This window comes from Pseudochaenichthys georgianus, chromosome 21, assembly GCF_902827115.2.
Source record: "Pseudochaenichthys georgianus chromosome 21, fPseGeo1.2, whole genome shotgun sequence".
In the NCBI taxonomy this organism is placed as follows: domain Eukaryota; kingdom Metazoa; phylum Chordata; class Actinopteri; order Perciformes; family Channichthyidae; genus Pseudochaenichthys; species Pseudochaenichthys georgianus.
The window spans coordinates 33,767,010-33,784,305 of record NC_047523.1 but is presented as its reverse complement, the minus strand read 5'-3'; the positions used below and the strand labels follow the sequence as shown (position 1 = coordinate 33,784,305).

The following is a 17,296-nucleotide window of genomic DNA, read 5'->3' as shown; positions in this document are numbered from 1 at the left end:
GCTCCGTTGGCATGTCTATCAAATCTGGATCAGCTCCGTTGTAGCCCCGTTTATAGAGATTTGGGTACGGAGGAAAAGAGGGGGGGGGGGGGGGGTCGGACAGACTGACGGACCCCTTCTCACTTCAAAAAATGTTTAAGAAATCTAGAACGCAAAAGTATTAAACAAGCGAGTGCCTGTTTTTCCCATGGATGTATAATAAGAACTGGATACAGCGTCGGAGGCGGGGTCTCGTTCTTTCCCATGAGAGCTGCTCAGCCGCCAAAGCTTGAAAGTATTTGGTACGTCTCTAATAATGACCAACAGTCGTATCTGAAGAATAAAAGATGCTCTTTGCTGTCTAATGTCGCTCATATTGTTGATTTTTCACAGTCGTCTTAAACTTAATATCTTCCAGACATCTTTGAGATGCCATGGTTTTATTTTATTCTCCAAATTCTATGAAAGATTATAATGTAATGACATGTCCCCTTCAGGGAGAAGAACCGCGGCTTCTTTTTCTTCTCTTCAACAATAAAATGAAAGCATTCTCCAAGTATATTTTTACTTAAAGTCCTTGTTTACATGCGTAACTGCCGGAGCAGCACATCAACAATTCTTAGCTTTGCGCTACAAATTCAAAATGTCACACGTTAACACTGATCAAAGCTCACTTTCTCAACAAAATAATATTGCACTTAACATCCTTGCACTCCAGCCGCCATTATTCTCACACTTAATATATATATATACTGACGTCCTTTGCCTCTTGCATTCACACAGATGTAGATTATCCTCATACAGAAACATCAGTAAGAAAGTCATAAAAAAAACACAGGGGGGCCTAGAAATTACACTAGCTTTCAAAAGGAAGTATTCTACACTATACTTGTACAAATCTCAGGGTTTTTTTTTTCATGTGCTATCCAGCAAGAAGAAATCGTTTTTTTCTTTCAGTTTAAAATGCCCGCAGGCTACTGCTCTTCCTCATTCTCCTGTCCCGAACCCTCGGAGCGATCCCCTTCTAGTCGATCTGAAGACAAACAAAGCAAGGAAGGAAACGATGAGAATACTTAAACCATTTGCACGATGAAATAAATGTGAGTGTGTCTGTACCTGATCTGATGTGATTAAGGGAGGCCAACATTCGGAGCATGAAAGAAGCCGGGACTGTGATTGTGTTCCTGGTTTCCTCTAGCATCAGCTCATTTCGAGTGATTACCTAAAGGAGAAATTAAAAAGACAAAGAGGGAATGTGAATAATCTGACGAACGGGAGGAAGGTTTAAAAAGACAAAGTACCCTCATCTGAACAAAAAACATCAGCTCAAATCCACCTCATAAGATATAAAACCCTGTAATTAACTCTGTTCATAGAGAGGCGAAGTCCCTCCCTTTCCGGGGACCTCCATGGGACCTTGTCTTTCGGAAAAAGTATGCATTGAAGTCAATGGCGAGAGAAAGATTATCTTTCGATCCCGTTTGAATTGTGCCACGAATTACACATATGATGTTTGTCAATTTAAAAGATAATTTTGCAAGTCAAAAAAAAACAAATGTGTCGTAAAACTGAAGTAACGCATTTTTATGTGAAACCGCTCAATGGACTACAACTCCCATCTCGCACCACACAACAAGACGGCCGTCACGTTGGAACATCTCACTTCTTCCTTTCAGAATGAGGAGAAAAGTATGAAAAGAGGTGAAAATCACTCCAAGTCTGGGCACGTTGAGAGCTGTACTTACACACAAGGGGAGTTAGTCGGTTCCGTGAGAGCCAGCATGCGGGACTGGGACTCTGGGATTTGTAGTCTTTCTAGTTGCGTATTTTTCATAGTCTTATATTTCAACAGTTTTACAACAAACTGACTTTTTTTGACATGGAAATAATTTTTTAAGATTGACAAACATCATATGTGTAACTCGGGGCACAATTCAAACGGGATCGAAAGATAATCCTTCTCTCCCCGTTGACTTCAATACATACTTTTTCCGAAATAAGGTCCCATGGAGGTCCCCGGAAAGGGAGGGACTTCGTCTCTCTATAGTCAGTTTCAGGACTCAGTGTTCTTTATTTTCTTGGCTAGAGTTAGGCGACACCAGCAATTGAAACAGGAACACAATCCATTTATCGGCAACTTAAACCATAAATAACATGTTAATAAGGTCACAAATGAACATGTTATATATGGTTTGTTGCACGTGTAGGTTACAAAAGTGTAGGGGATTTAATAGGGGAGAAAGAGCACACCTTAACCGACATAAATGTACACTTCCTGCTGAGGACTGAGGCTGGAAAAAGGAGTCTCTTATTATGGTCCTTGGTCTTGGAATGACCTTCAATCACGCCTCAAACTGATGGCACTTGTCTCAATAGCATGTTTTAAATTGAAGTTGTCTGAAGTCCTTACCACCAGCTGCTCATGCAGTAATAAGTAGTTCCTTTCTTACTGTCCTAGTGTGCACAATGTAGTGACTGCTTTTTCGTCTTTTGTTTTCTTGGTTATATTCTCTGCATTTTATATGTTTGTGTTATGTGTAACGTTGCTGCCTTCTTGGCCAGGTCAGCATTGAAAATGAGATTTTATCTCAATGTTTTTATCTGGTTAAATAAAAATAAAACTTCCATTATGTCGCTTAACTATTTTAAATCCTCTCTTTTTGAACACGAGGGAATATAATATTGTTTATGAGCAGATCAGCATTAAACAATCGATCCACGGTCATACCTCATTAGCGAGGATTCTGTTGAAAGACGCCGCCTGCTCCCGTGGCGACCAAATCTTGATATCGTAGTCAATCCCCGAAGAAGCCAGAACTGAAACACACGGAAAATCACCGTTACACACTTAAACTCCCCGTGGGATAGTCTTCAAACAGCGTTCAATACTCATGTCACTTAGGATCATTTCTGTATTACATCGACATTTTGATCAATAATTAATACGAATAAATAATTCCCAATACTACTACACCACTGTATAGATTGTAATATTAAATGCTCACCTTTTTATTATTGTTTTAGAATGTGCACATGTTTTACCTTATGTTTATTATTTGATTTTAATCTAAAACAATGATAATCTTGTATATAGCATGTTTCAAGCAGAGTTACAAAGTGCCTTCACAAAATGAGAGTAAAATGTAATGTAATAAAAAATATACATAAAAGTCACATGTTTTAGAAATGGGTTTAAGTGATCATGTTTGCAGCCCTAATCTCCTTAATTTAATTAAATGGAGCAGCTGTTACAAAACCCAATTCCCTGGCAGGATCAATGAAGTGATCAGATTCTGTTTTGGAGTGGGGGTGCGGGGGGACTCACTGGGGTCGTAGGGGTGCGGCTGCAGGCAGTTCACCACGTGGTTGTCGGCCTCCAGCAGCATGAGGTGCTCCCCTGTGTGTCGGTCCCAGATGAAGATGTGGCCGCAGTCTGAGCCGCTCATCACAAAGTTGTCGCCCCAAAAACAAGACTCCTTTATCTGGACCACGCAGAAAATATTTGTTTGCATTATTGTGTCACTCTGGTGTTTCAAATGTCCCCATTATACTGTTTTCATCAATATATTACAGGTCTCAGATATATATATAAAACATGTCTCTGGCTCCAAACACCCAACAGATCATCGCAGCATTACCCATAATCCCCTCTGTTTCAGCCCTGTTTCCAAAGTGCTGATTCTCTGTCTGTTACTTTAGATGAAAATAAGGAGCCCCTCCCCACGCCCCTCTGAGAGACATTTGGTTAAAAATAACACAAGGGTGCTCTAGGAGGAGATTCAGGTGATAAGGTGGGGGGGGGGGGGGGTTACCTTGGTTGCTGATTGGCTAATGGCTACACAAGACAACACATCGTTATGACATCATAAAGTGGCCAAAATCTGATCAGCTCATTTTCAGACAGGTTTTTATAGAAATGGATCAAAAAGAGAGAGAATCTTTGTTCCTGAAACTTTCAGAGTCTCTTTCCACAGAGGGGACACATGTTGATGTAGAAGAGACATGAAGAAGAGGGGACACATGTTGATGTAGAAGAGACATGAAGAAGAGGGGACACATGTTGATGTAGAAGAGACATGAAGAAGAGGGGACACATGTTGATGTAGAAGAGACATGAAGAAGAGGGGACACATGTTGATGTAGAAGAGACATGAAGAAGAGGGGACACATGTTGATGTGGAAGAGACATGAAGAAGAGGGGACACGTGTCGATGTAGAAGAGACATGGAGAAGAGGGGACACATGTTGATGTAGAAGAGACATGGAGAAGAGAGGACACATGTTGATGTAGAAGAGACATGAAGAAGAGGGGACACATGTTGATGTAGAAGAGACATGGAGAAGAGAGGACACATGTTGATGTAGAAGAGACATGAAGAAGAGGGGACACATGTTGATGTAGAGGGGACATGAAGAAGAGGGGACACATGTTGATGTAGAAGAGACATGAAGAAGAGGGGACACATGTTGATGTAGAAGAGACATGAAGAAGAGGGGACACATGTTGATGTAGAAGAGACATGAAGAAGAGGGGACACATGTTGATGTAGAAGAGACATGAAGAAGAGGGGACACATGTTGATGTAGAAGAGACATGAAGAAGAGGGGACACATGTTGATGTAGAAGAGACATGAAGAAGAGGGGACACATGTTGATGTAGAAGAGACATGGAGAAGAGGGGACACATGTTGATGTAGAAGAGACATGAAGAAGAGGGGACACATGTTGATGTAGAAGAGACATGAAGAAGAGGGGACACATGTTGATGTAGAAGAGACATGAAGAGGGGACACATGTTGATGTAGAAGAGACATGAAGAAGAGGGGACACATGTTGATGTAGAAGAGACATGAAGAAGTGGATTTTGCTCAATAGGTGACCTTTAAAGGAGTTAGTTCAGATTCACTAAAGTCCCATTAAGACACAAACAAACTGTCCTCAAGGGAGCCATTCAGCCCAGCTGTTGTTTATAAATGTAAAGTAATATAAACTGTCCTTTTGTTTGTTTACATTTGGGTTTGTGTACAATTGTCATATTCATTCTTGAGATATGGCAACAAACAAACAAATCAAGTTAATTCAAGAAATTATTTTAAGGCCGACCGACAACCCAAAAACATAGAGCTTGTTGTTTTGTTGGACGGATTGAGACGAGCCGTTTCCTGTCCATGCTAAGCTTAGAGTCTCCTGCCCTCAGCGTTAACCCACACACAGGACTGAATGCGGGGTCAAAGCAGTACCATTGTCCTGGAGTTGCGGTGGCCTTTGTAGACCTGCTTGACCGAGGGTCTCCTGATATTCTGGGTCTCGCTCTCCTCCATCTCCCGTCGTTCTTTCCTCCTGCGGAAAAGCTCCTGGATACGAGCGGCTGCCGAGCGTCTGGGAAACACAAGAAAAACACAGCATGTGATAATGATGTTTCCAGAAAAACAAAAACACCGGAACACATGCTGTCTCTTATGCTTACGAGCCCCATGCGTTGATACTTACTTTACTTATTTGATTATAGAACATTTACAAACCCCGAGCCAGGAAGCAGACACTTTCAAGGCAGAACACATGATGACTGAATTAGGCTCTTAAAGGTAGGGTAGGTGAGAATGGAGAAAGCAGCTCGAGTGCGCTAGAATTTGAAAGTAGACAACCGGAAAAAATCTGCCGCTTCCTTCAGACTTCCTTACAGAGGCAGAGCCCCTCCTCCAACACACACGTATTTATAGTTTATGTATTTATTGTCAAAGCATTTCATTGCTATCGGGATGTTCAGAGCATTCCATGGAATATAACGTGTTTCTGAAGTGAATGACCTACCCCACCTTTAATGTTGTGGTGCAAAGCCTTCTCCATGAACTACATGGAAGTAGTCACCAATTCTGGGTCATTATTAGTTTAAAAAACGCTCCTCTGAGGAAATCAAACCTCTACATTTGTTCAGATCTTGCCATCATGCTTCTTATTCCAACGCTCTTTATGAAACAATCTTCAAAATGCTGCAGTGATACTCGTGTGTGTGTCAGTACTCACATGCACATCACTCTGCGCTACAGTTAAAGCTGCGTGTGAGTGAAAGGACCAAACCAAGACAAACCCCCTGTATCTTCATCATGTTGTGCTGTTGAGATTTTAAGCTCTGCTGCATGTGACACACCTGACAGGTTAGATGCTTTTAGTGCAAACACTTTACCTGATCATCCTATCGCCTACTGCAGATCCTCTGGAACTTAATCTATATTAGTAAAACAGTCAATGGGAAGGCATCACAAAATAATCAGAATACCCACCTTCTAAATTAAACAAAAGCAATGAGTTAATAACGGGAATTCAAAAGTACATTTTCTTGCGTGTTGTCAGTGAATAGAGTGGTGCAGGAATGAGTCTTAAAACCCGGGTATAAATTAGCAATAGCTCACGAGAGGCCGTGGTATATGCTCATTATATCACAGCTAAGGGGCGTGGTTCGGCCCGACGCGAAGCGGAGGCAGTTTGCTTTTCAGCCCAACTGTATACTGTTTTTCTCAGGCGCGGAGGGATACTGACTTGTTGTGAAAAGTAACTTACAATTCTACCCGTGGTATACGCTCAGTATATCACGGCTAAGAACCAATCAGATTGCTTGATTTGACTTGTCCGTTTTATAAGTTAGCATTTTAGCACGTCTTTTTAGCCGTCTTGAACAAACGGTCCGAATGAGTTTTTGGTTAGATTCTTGAAATAGGATTTTACAAGATTTTCCCGTTTTGTTCTCGGAATAAAAACACATGAAATAACACGCTAATGATTGTCTGAAGTGTTGTAAAAAGGTTGCGAACAAGTGACTAAATAAGACTACTAAACGTCATCATGCTGACCATTAGCCACCGTTAGCTTAGCCATGCTAACCGTCATGCGACCGTGATGTAGTTCTTTTACGGTTAGATTTTACTTCTGGTTGATCGCATTTTATGCTTCAATTATTATAAAGTGCTGTTAATATATTGAGATTATCACAACTCCACCCCTCAAAGACTGCAACAACTACTATTTTAGAAATACTTATGGCTATTTCAATACTTATCACATCACCCCAGTCCTCAAAGACCTCCACTGGTTCCTATCTCCCATCGCATCAACTACAACATTCTGGTCCTCAGCTACAAAGCACTCTTATTAAACACCCCCCCCCCCCTCCCTTATCTCACAAACCTGCTCACTCCTTATCAACCCCCACGGTCCCTCAGATCCTCCGCAGCCAGACTCCTATCCACTCCCACATCCACACTATGCAGCTGTGGGGATAGAGCCTTCTGTGGCAGCTCCTAGGCTCTGGAATTCCCTCCCCCAAAATCTCCGTGACTCTGAGTCCCTCACAGTCTTTCAGTCTCGCCTCAAAACACATCTTTTCAACTCTGTCTACCCATAAACCCCCCCCCCCTCTCAATCAACTTCCTCTTAACTGCCTTTTTATTTTGTACTTACTTGTTTGCCTGTCCTTGTTTGTCTACCCTCCCTCATACTGTAAAGCGTCTTTGAGTTGTGAAAAGCGCTATATAAATAAAATGCATCATCATCATCTTTTACTAATATACATTTAGACTAAGTGTAAATATGCACATTGACATTGACCTCGTTGCACTGTCCTCGCTACCACCTCTGCTTTTACCTTTACTCTTATTTATTTATTGTGTCTATTTTTTACTGCAGTGAGAGTTGCCAAAGAAATGTCGTTGTACTTTGTATGATGACAATACAGATAGATTATATTCTATTCTATCGTCCCTGCAGAATTACAAAATCCAAAGGAAAATCCCATTGTCTTTTTGTCGGGCGATAGTTTATTTGCTTATAGTGTCGTGGACGGTCCCCATTGATCAACTGTCACCAAAAACAGTAAATGGGGCAGCTTTAGCCAACATTGCTAATTTCCAGCTGTTGGCCAGATGGTAATGACACCCTTAAAATCACAATATATCAACAGCATTAGTTATAAAAAAAGGATGAAAGACAATTAGGCGACAGGATGTGCAAACTTGCGGGTCAGCCTACAGAGAAACCTCATCCCTGCACCACTCTATAGACAGATTGTTGCGGCGTACCTCTGGCCCTGACCCCTGAACCTGGTGGACGGGATGAGGATGGGGTCGTCGTCGCTGTCGTCAGAGTCCTGGTGGGGCCGTGCCGCCTGACTCTGGCCCTCCTCGCCCCCCTCATCCCCTCGGGGCTCCGCTCTCCTGCAGCCCCCCGTCCTGTCCTCCGTGCCCACAGGCGGACTCCTCTCCGCCCCTGAAGGAGCCACGGTTTCCCCCTGAGAGGATCCAGCAGCAGCAGCCTGGGCCCCGGAGCAGGAGGCCCCGCTCGGAGGCTCAGAGGAGGAGGCGGCCGCGACACTCTGCTGCCCCGCGGACAGAGAGGGAGCTGAAATACAACCAGAATGAAGTTGAATGCCAAGTACACAGACACACACAAACACAACACGGCACGTAACAGCTACACATACAAGGATCTTGCTGGAGTGTATCATAGAGTATACAAATATACCTTTAGATTAATTGCATTTTTAAACACAGGGTTTCGCCACAAAATGCAGTTGTGGAGCCTTTACTCTACATGCAAACAAATGCATATTACATTGTAATCTAGGAATAAATATAGAAGTATTGAAAAAAAACACTTTCTAAATATTCTTAGATACAAATAAATATTTACATTAAGAATATGAGAAAGTAAAAGACGTATCAGTCGGTGTTTTCTAAATTGGGGTTTCTATTTCTTTGTGTTTTTACATGTTTTTACATCATGTTCGAGGGTTTTCAGTCTGTGGCTATAAGTATGGTTTTATTGTCTCGTGCTTTTACATTAGTTTCTTTTTGCCCCATCGGTTTTGTCTAAATGTAAATGGTAAAAGGACTGTACTTATATAGCGCTTTATCCAGTCTTTACATACTACATGTCATTCACACAGAGCAGGGTACCTTGCTCTGGAGGACCTAACATTCACACCGTTGGCCATCGGGATCTTTCCCAAGGATACATCGACATGTTAGCTGCACGGGCTGGGATCGAACCCACAACCTTCTGGTTGAAAGACGACCGCACTCCCTCGCAGCCACAGTCGCTATATATGCTACTTTTATATATATTTATTAATGTACAGCACTGTGGTCAACTATGTTGTGTTTAAATGGGCTATAGATACAGTTGGATTGGAAATGACTGTGTGCAGTATGAAACATTTTGAAAGGGAAAGTGACACTTTTGAAAAGAGATGTGCAACATTTAAAGGGAAACTGCAAGTAGCACTTTGAATACAAGTTGTTGGATGCTTGTAATATTTATACACGAATATAAGGACTCACTTTGCTCTGAGGCTGCGCTCTCCGTGGACAGACCCTCTCGGTTCACTGCAGGAACAGATTCAGATCTTTTGGGACCCCCGCTGCCCATAGAGCTCGATGTGCTACTGCTCCTGTGAGGGAGATACAAACAGTTACAAAGAGGATCTCAAGCCAGGGTGTTTTCTCACTTCTTCCTCAGCAGGAAGTGGCAATAAGAGAACATCAGATATCAACTCGTTCTTGCAGTTTGGCCACTCTGGCTCTGGAGGGCCCTTTATCATATGTTTCAGGGAGAAGGAGCTCCTACGGTAACAACATAAACATCTGTTCAGAAATGATCATTTAGTGCCAACATGAATAAACTTCCAAGACAATTCAATAGAGTCAGACTGAAGCATCCTTTGTGCACCAGTCAATCCTCACGGTAAACACAGAGCTGATCCCAGATCTAATCTAAAGGGTCTTTGAACAGGGTTTCTCTCAGTGATGAATAATAATACATTTCATTTCAAAGACGCTTTACAGTGGTGATAAAACGAGATAAAATAGAATAACAAATATTAAAACGGCAACACAACATAATCCACAAATTAAAAGCCAGTCTGAAGAGGTGTGTTTCAAAGTGGGGGGGTCGGTTCCAGAGGGCGGGGGCAGCGATGGAGAAGGCTGTTGTGCTGTTATGTTAAATGTTTGTTGTTCATGTGTTGTGTCTTGATATGTGTCGATGTTACACATGGAGCTGCTGTGATGCGAGTCACATTTCAGACTTGATCTGACCATTAAAGTATTATTGTATCGTATCGTAAAATAAAGCACACAATAAACGTGTTAAAGGGGAGAATAAGAAACGATGCGACCCCTCACCACTCATCAGTGAAGTCCAGCTTAATGGTGCTGGTGGTGGTTCCCTCGGAGCTGTAGTGCAGGCTGAGGACGGGCTCTGCTGCGCTGGGCCGACTTGTGCTGCTCAGGGTGGAGGTGGAAGAGGAGGAGGAGGAGGTGACGGAGGAGGAGGTTGTGGAGGTGGTGGAGGTAGTGGGAGCGTTAACCGGTGCAGAAACGGGTTGACCAGGAGGCGAACCTGCAGCTTCTGTTGCTCCTGAGAGAGAAACAGGCGAAACAAGCAACAAGGATTTCGTTTTTCACAGCATTCATTTGTGTTTGAAGGCACGCTGAAAACATTCACCCTTCTGCTGCATCATTTGCAAACACAAACATGCAGCGGACTAAAAAGTGGACACACTGCGGTGACTTTCAGCCACACACACACATCAGGACACACAGGTCAAAGCCGCTGAAGGAACATCACACACACGCTGGATGTTACACTTGAGTTTTTAGTGGATTTTTAAGGTGATAAAGAGGACAACCGGCGCAGTGGGTTAGGGCGTTGATCATCAGATCAAGGGGCGTTGGTGAACTCCGGTTCGAAACCCGCTGCGTCAGGCCGTTGTGTCCTCGGCAAGACACTCTACCCGCGTTTGCTCCAGTGGGTAATGTCCACAGTATTGACATTTACATGTGTAATATGTGTAATATGTAATTGTAAAGCGCTTTGAGCACCTCTAAAAGCGCTCCGATTAAAAAATGTAATCCATCATTATTATTATTATTATTATAATTGATTTTAAGCAGTTCCCTTTAAAATCCATCACGGCAACATGTGTTTGTTATCAAGAGGAACAACGAGAGCATGATACATGACGAGGTTTACAACATGTCAACTTTAAGCCTCAAGTAGAAAGTAGAACTCGTATAACAAACTAGATGCAATGATTAGTCAATTATCCACTTAGTTCATCAAAAGAAAATCAATCTTCAAATTAATAAACGCATCACATGCCAGTTGTTTACACACAACACACACACACACTTTTTGATAATAATAATAATTATAAAACTGTAAATAGTTATTTTGTTGAGCGTTGGTGAAAGAAATCAGAGGTATTACATTGGCATGCGGCACTTTCTTAAAAATATGCCCCAAACACTTTTTATCATACATTGAAAACTAGTTTATTATGTAATTGTTTGCCTATTGTTGCTGCAGTTTTATAAGTACAGTTCTTTATTCAGCCTTGTTTAATGAAAATAAAAATCAATAAACAGATTTATTTTATTTATTTAAAACATGGGATAACATGTGTTTCATATATTAATTTGTGTTGGAAATTTGGGTGAATTAACCCCTAACGCATATGTAAAGAAGTGTGTTACTCCACCTGCACAATGCGTACCTGATCAATGTTAAATTGATTAATGTCAATGACAACAACAAAAAGGAGATTATCATTATTAATTTACTGAGACTTTAATGACTATTTGTGTTGCTATATTATATCCTTCAGTCCAAGTCACAGTTACTCTGGTCAGATAGAGACGTGTCAACATGTGTCTGGGCAGATAATAATAATAATAATAATAATAATAATAATTTCATCCCACAGGCCATGACTGTTAAACACCTGAACTTTTGATGGAACTCACATATATCAATATTCCAATTACTGTACAGTATATAGACTATTCTGCAGTTTCTATCATATTCTGTTTCTATTATATTCTATTTTATTTACTAGTACTATTTTATCTGTTTTATTGTGTTGCACTGTTGGAGGAGCCGGTGACCTAAGATGTTCATTGTCATAACTTCACTGTAGCGATTATGGCAAAAATCATAATCTCGATTATTTGGGTCAATAATTGATATCACGATTATTAAAAACGATTATCCATTTACTTTGAAAACATCAATTTATTGGAGGAAAAAACAGCTGATTACCCTGAACTTTAAGTATAATGCAACTGAAAAAAAATGTAAAAGACAAAATTAATAAAAAATAAAAAAGTAATAATAATCGTAATAGCGATTAAAATACGATTAATTGAGCAGCCCTACTATGCACACATGACTAAAAGCCTTGAAACTTGAAATGGGAACAATGGGAAGGTAAAGATGTGGACAGAGAAACTAGAAGCATGAAGACACACGGAGGACAGACTGCAGAGGGTTGAGAGAAAGTGGTTGTGTGTATGAGGAGCGGGTGAGGAAGACAAAGCGAGAGGCAGGGGCGGGGGGGGGGGGGGGAGGACGCACCCTGCTGTTCGTCAAGTGTCATGGATCCCAGCTGTTTGTTTACCACAGACGAGGGGGAATCTGGAACACAAATGAAACCCACTAAACATCGGACACAGAGGCTGAGGACTTCACACAGTCGTCACGCAGGAGGGTTAAAAACGTCATGTTAAAGAAGTAAAAACGGTCCAAGGCCAAGCTGTAAAATCAGCCAAAGGTTCATCTGATCATTTCACATCCACTCCATGAGCAAAATGAGTCTCAGAGATTAGTAAAACATGACAAGTTCAAACATGCTTACTACATGTAGTGCTTAAAAAAACGTTATTTCCTGCAATGGTTTCATATGCATCAAGCTCACAAACATTATAATTACATTTTGTTTGCCTTTTGAAACCGCAAAACAATCCTTATGTGTCCAATGTGTTTTTATTTGTTATGAATTTAGTTAGAGAAGTGACAGCCAATCAAAAGCCTGCATTTTCATTAACTATAGCCTAATAGAGAGGCGAAGTCCGGCCCATCTACTTCCGCCCCATGGGACCTTATTTCGGAAAAAGTATGTATTGAAGTCAATCCCGTTTGAATTGTGCCACGAATTACACAGATGATGTTTGTCAATCTTAAAAAAACATTTCCATGTTAAAAAAAGTCACAGTTTGTCGTAAAACTGTTGAAATATAAGACAATGAAAAATACGCAACTAGAAAGACTACAAATCCCAGAGTCCCGGTCCCGCATGCTGGCTCTCACGGAACCGACTAACTCCCCTTGTGTGTAAGTACAGCTCTCAACATGCCCAGACTTGGAGTGATTTTCACCTCTTTTAATACTTTCCACCTCATTCTGAAAGAAAGAAGTGAAATGTTCCAACGTGACGGCCATCTTGGTGTGTGGTGCGAGACGGGAGATGTAGTTCATCGAGCGGTTTCACACAAAGAAATGTGTTACTTCACAGTTTTACGACACATTTTAATATTTTTTGACTTGTAAAATTATCTTTTGAATTGACAAACATCATATGTGTAATTCTTTCAATCCCGTTTGCCATTGACTTCAATACATACTTTTTCTGAAATGAGGTCCCATGGAGGTCCCCGGAAAGGGAGGGACTTCGCGTCTATGGTAACACTACCAATGCAAGCAATTGCCCTTTAAAATTAATGAATGACTTGTTGGTGTCATATAACACATTTAAAATGTCATACATGCAGCTTGTTGGTGAATGTGACTGCAGTTTTAAATCCCTTAAAGAGTCCCTTAAATCTAACCAGGACAAACCCTCTAACATGTCTCTTGATTAAATATCTTCCCTTTAACATAAAGGCTCAGAGATATGAAATGCACTTGTTCGCATAAAGAGCACTATAATAAATGCATTATTATCTTTAGTTTAACAAAATCTATTCAATAAACCATTCTGTTCAAATGTAAATGTGCTACTTTTACATTTCAAAGTTGACAGTGTAAGCATTTGTTATGACTTTCAACAAGACCTTTCTCTGTCTTTCTCTCCTTCTTTATCTTTCAACCACAATATTATTTGGACTGCATGGATTAATAAATGAGTATCCAGCAAAACATGCTCTACACACAGCATCTGATAATAGTAAAGTAATATATTGTCCTTATTTGCTTGTGCACTGTCAGACATTAGAAAGTCTTCAACTTACTTCCAAAATAAGTTATCTTTGCACCAGAAGAGTTGTGTGGCTGCTTCTGTTGAGACTCTAAGTTAAAGGTGGGGGAGGTAAGAATGGAGAAACCAGCTCGAGTGCGCTAGAATTTGAAAGTAAGCAGCCGACAAAAATCTGCCCCTTCCTTCAGACCTCCTCACAGAGCCCCTCCTCCAACACACGAACGCGCACATGACCAATGAGGGCACGAGATAAGTTTGTGCACAAATGGAAGGCTGACAGGCAGGTAGGCCATCCAGTTACTTTAGCCGGGCCGGCTCAGATGATTGGTTGTGCTTTTTACAGCACCACGGCTTCCACAGATGATGTTTTTTAATGTATTTATTGTCAAAGCACTTCAGATATTCATTGCTATCGGGATGTTAAGAGCATTCCATGGAATATAACAAAACGTGTTTCTGAAGTGGATTACATACCCCACCTTTGAGTCACAGGAAACATATTTGTAATGTAAATAACATAACGCCATCATTTAACCAGGAACAGTAGATAGAAAAGGGCTTTATATATATATATTTTATATATAGGGCTATATATTTATAATTATTCTATTAATAAAAAATTCCATGTATAATTATTCTCATCACGTAGACTCCTGCACTGCTATTTTGCACTTCTGGTCAGATGCCTAAACTTACATTTCGTCACTAGTACATGTACTACGTAATGACAATAAAGTTGAATGTGAATGTGAATCCCAAGCTTGAGTGCGATCAGTATGCATCATTAAAACACGTGTGAACAACACATGAGCTATGAGGATGCCAAAAGCAGAAGCTGGTGCCACTCGGGCGAAAACTCAGGCAACGAGAGACGAGCGATGGAGTGACGGCATTAGTGAGTGAGGGGCTGAACAAACAGCCGAGGGCGACTCGGGGTTAATACGTACAAGGTGCATTATTTTGGGGGAATGGAAAGAGGATCAATGTGAGATTAGTGGTCAGTTCTAGCAAGGCGGGGTCTTCCTGTAACCTCTACAAACAAACATGTCTGCCTGTCCTACACAGAGGGGAGGGTAACCTGTGAGGGGTTGCGTCTCAGCAGCAGCAGATGAAGCAGCTCTTTGGGACTGTCTCTCAGGGGCGGAGGTGGAAGGAGAAGAGGAAGAGGCAGATGGAGAAGGAGAAGAAGAACGGGCGGCTCGCGGACCCATTCCTGGGGGGTCGGCCAGCCGGAGCAACCTCTGCAAACGCCTACACACTAAACTTATGGGCAGCCGCCGAGGACCGTACTCTGACGAGGAGACAGAGGAAGAGAGAGGGAATGCATGATTTAAGGAGGAGGGGGAGGACGTCAGGGAAACAGAAAATAAACAAGGAAAAGGACAACAGGATGCGGAAGTAAAGGGGGGGGGGCTGCTTGACTGGAGTCGCTCCAACAAACACACACAGCTACTCACAGGGGCGATGGTCTGACGATGAACTGAGCTGAAGAGACAAATGTGAAGTTTTGTGTAGCAGAAGGTGTGTAGCTGCTCTCTTACCTGAGAGCGCGGGGGTGGGCGTGGGGGTCCCGGTGGTGTCGGGCGAGGAAGAGGAGGAAGGGACTGAGCTCTCCACTGAAGAGGAGGTGGACGGAGGAGGTGCTGTGACTGTTGATGATGACCCTGAGGATGAAGAGGAGGTGGGTTTAGGGATGGCCGTGGCGGCGGCTGCAGGTCCGGCTGGCTCCTCCAGGGGGGTTGGCTCTGCAGGCCTCTCTGGAGCGCTGGCCTCCTGATTGGCCGCCGGAGCAGGCAGAGCAGGAACACTCAACGCCCCCCCTGGACGCACAGCAGCCACTGAAACAAGAGGAATGATCAGGATTCATTTATGATGTTTTGATTAAAATCTCACATTTTAAAATCCGACTACCTGGTCAATTATGAATATCTATCACCAGCATTTGTGTTGCTGACACATATATGTAAATAAGGGAACTGAATTTGAGTCTTTATCTAAAACTCAACTGACTGGGGCTGGCCTTTTTATTTATTCAGTAACAATGCACTTTGATGAATTATTACTATCCAGTAAAGGCCCCAGCAAACATTATCCTTTAAAACCCTTTTCTCTTGCTTGTAAACTAACACCTAGAAATAGATTATACAATATTTATCACATTAAAGTATGTTGAAAAGATGCCAACAGCCAAATTACCTTCATTTAATCTGCAAAATATATATTGCATTTGTTTGAAAACTCGGAGTTAGTTTGCAGACTGCATAAAGAAAGCAATATATTGCCCTTTAAATAAACAAAACATAAGCAGACATCCACACAGGGGTAATTCCAGGACTCCTGATGTGTCTGATTGGCTGTGGGTGGACTCTCGTCTCACCTCTGGGACGTGTCTGCGGTCGAGTTCCTCGGCCGCTCTGAGCCTCGCTGGCCTCCTCAAACCACCGAGACAACATGTCCGACATCCTCTGCATCAGAGACACGTTCGGGCTCTGCTCCCCTGTGGTAGTGAAGGATAAAAAGGTTAACAGCTGCTGGACGTATTAAAACAAACATGACCGAGGCGGCGGATATGTGCCATAATATTTGATTGACATAGTTCATAGGGACCGGTGTTTCTTATAGGCCTTGGAAAAGAAAGGGGACATTTAATTTTGGCAAATAATGATTACCGTACTTTTCGGACTATAAAGCGCACCTGCATATAAGCCGCAGCAGCTAAATTGTCCGTCTGTCTTGCTCTCGTTCTGTCTCTCGGTTCCACTTTTACTTTGGCGCGCTACCTGTCTCACTCTTTTCCGGCCTCCAGCTTTTCCTGCTGGAGCCACCGCTTAAAGGTGGCGGGCGCGGACCGGTCATAGAGCCCATAGCGTTAAAGGTGGTTAATGTTACCTGTAGAATCCATAGATTTAGGAGGTTCCCTAGTGGCCGTTAGCTGTACACAAAAAATGGGGAAAAAAGTCGCGGCTTATAGTCCGAAAAGTACGGTAGTTGACGAGCCTCATGCTTTGGAAATTAAAACATTTCAACAAGTGATTAATTAGGGGAAATAGTGAAAGTAGGGTATTTGCAGGAACCCTGAAGTCAAATGTAAGACCTGCCATCAATAAACTACACAGAATCACACCTACGCAATGATTACATTCAGGCACACTGTAGAACACAACCTCTTTGGACCATTTATATACTTATTGAAAACAAGATACAAAATGTAATACCTTGGAAAATGCCGTTTAATACTTTTTAATAGCCTTAATTTTCGCTAAATTGATTGATCAACTTTTAATACTTTT

At 41.9% G+C, this 17,296-nt stretch overlaps 1 protein-coding gene across 4 annotated transcripts in view; it reads right to left on the bottom strand.

Annotated features, from left to right (window-relative positions):
* Positions 1–527: 527 nt before the first annotated feature.
* dcaf6 (ddb1 and cul4 associated factor 6) overlaps positions 528–17,296 on the bottom strand; it is a 34,372-nt gene continuing 17,603 nt past the window's right edge. Inside the window, exons 9-21 of one of the 4 annotated variants that reach the window (XM_034109970.2) lie at positions 16,384–16,503; positions 15,548–15,844; positions 15,085–15,297; positions 12,389–12,448; positions 10,156–10,390; positions 9,313–9,422; positions 8,053–8,371; positions 6,165–6,206; positions 5,221–5,359; positions 3,305–3,461; positions 2,708–2,796; positions 1,096–1,201; positions 528–1,012 (exon numbers count right to left, since the gene is read on the bottom strand). In XM_034109970.2, the coding sequence (XP_033965861.1) occupies positions 954–1,012; positions 1,096–1,201; positions 2,708–2,796; positions 3,305–3,461; positions 5,221–5,359; positions 6,165–6,206; positions 8,053–8,371; positions 9,313–9,422; positions 10,156–10,390; positions 12,389–12,448; positions 15,085–15,297; positions 15,548–15,844; positions 16,384–16,503 (1,946 nt within the window). In that variant the 3' untranslated portion in view covers positions 528–953. The remainder of the gene's footprint in view (positions 1,013–1,095; positions 1,202–2,707; positions 2,797–3,304; positions 3,462–5,220; positions 5,360–6,164; positions 6,207–8,052; positions 8,372–9,312; positions 9,423–10,155; positions 10,391–12,388; positions 12,449–15,084; positions 15,298–15,547; positions 15,845–16,383; positions 16,504–17,296) is intronic. The other 3 variants (XM_034109971.2, XM_034109972.2, XM_034109973.2) reach the window with 3 other exon arrangements.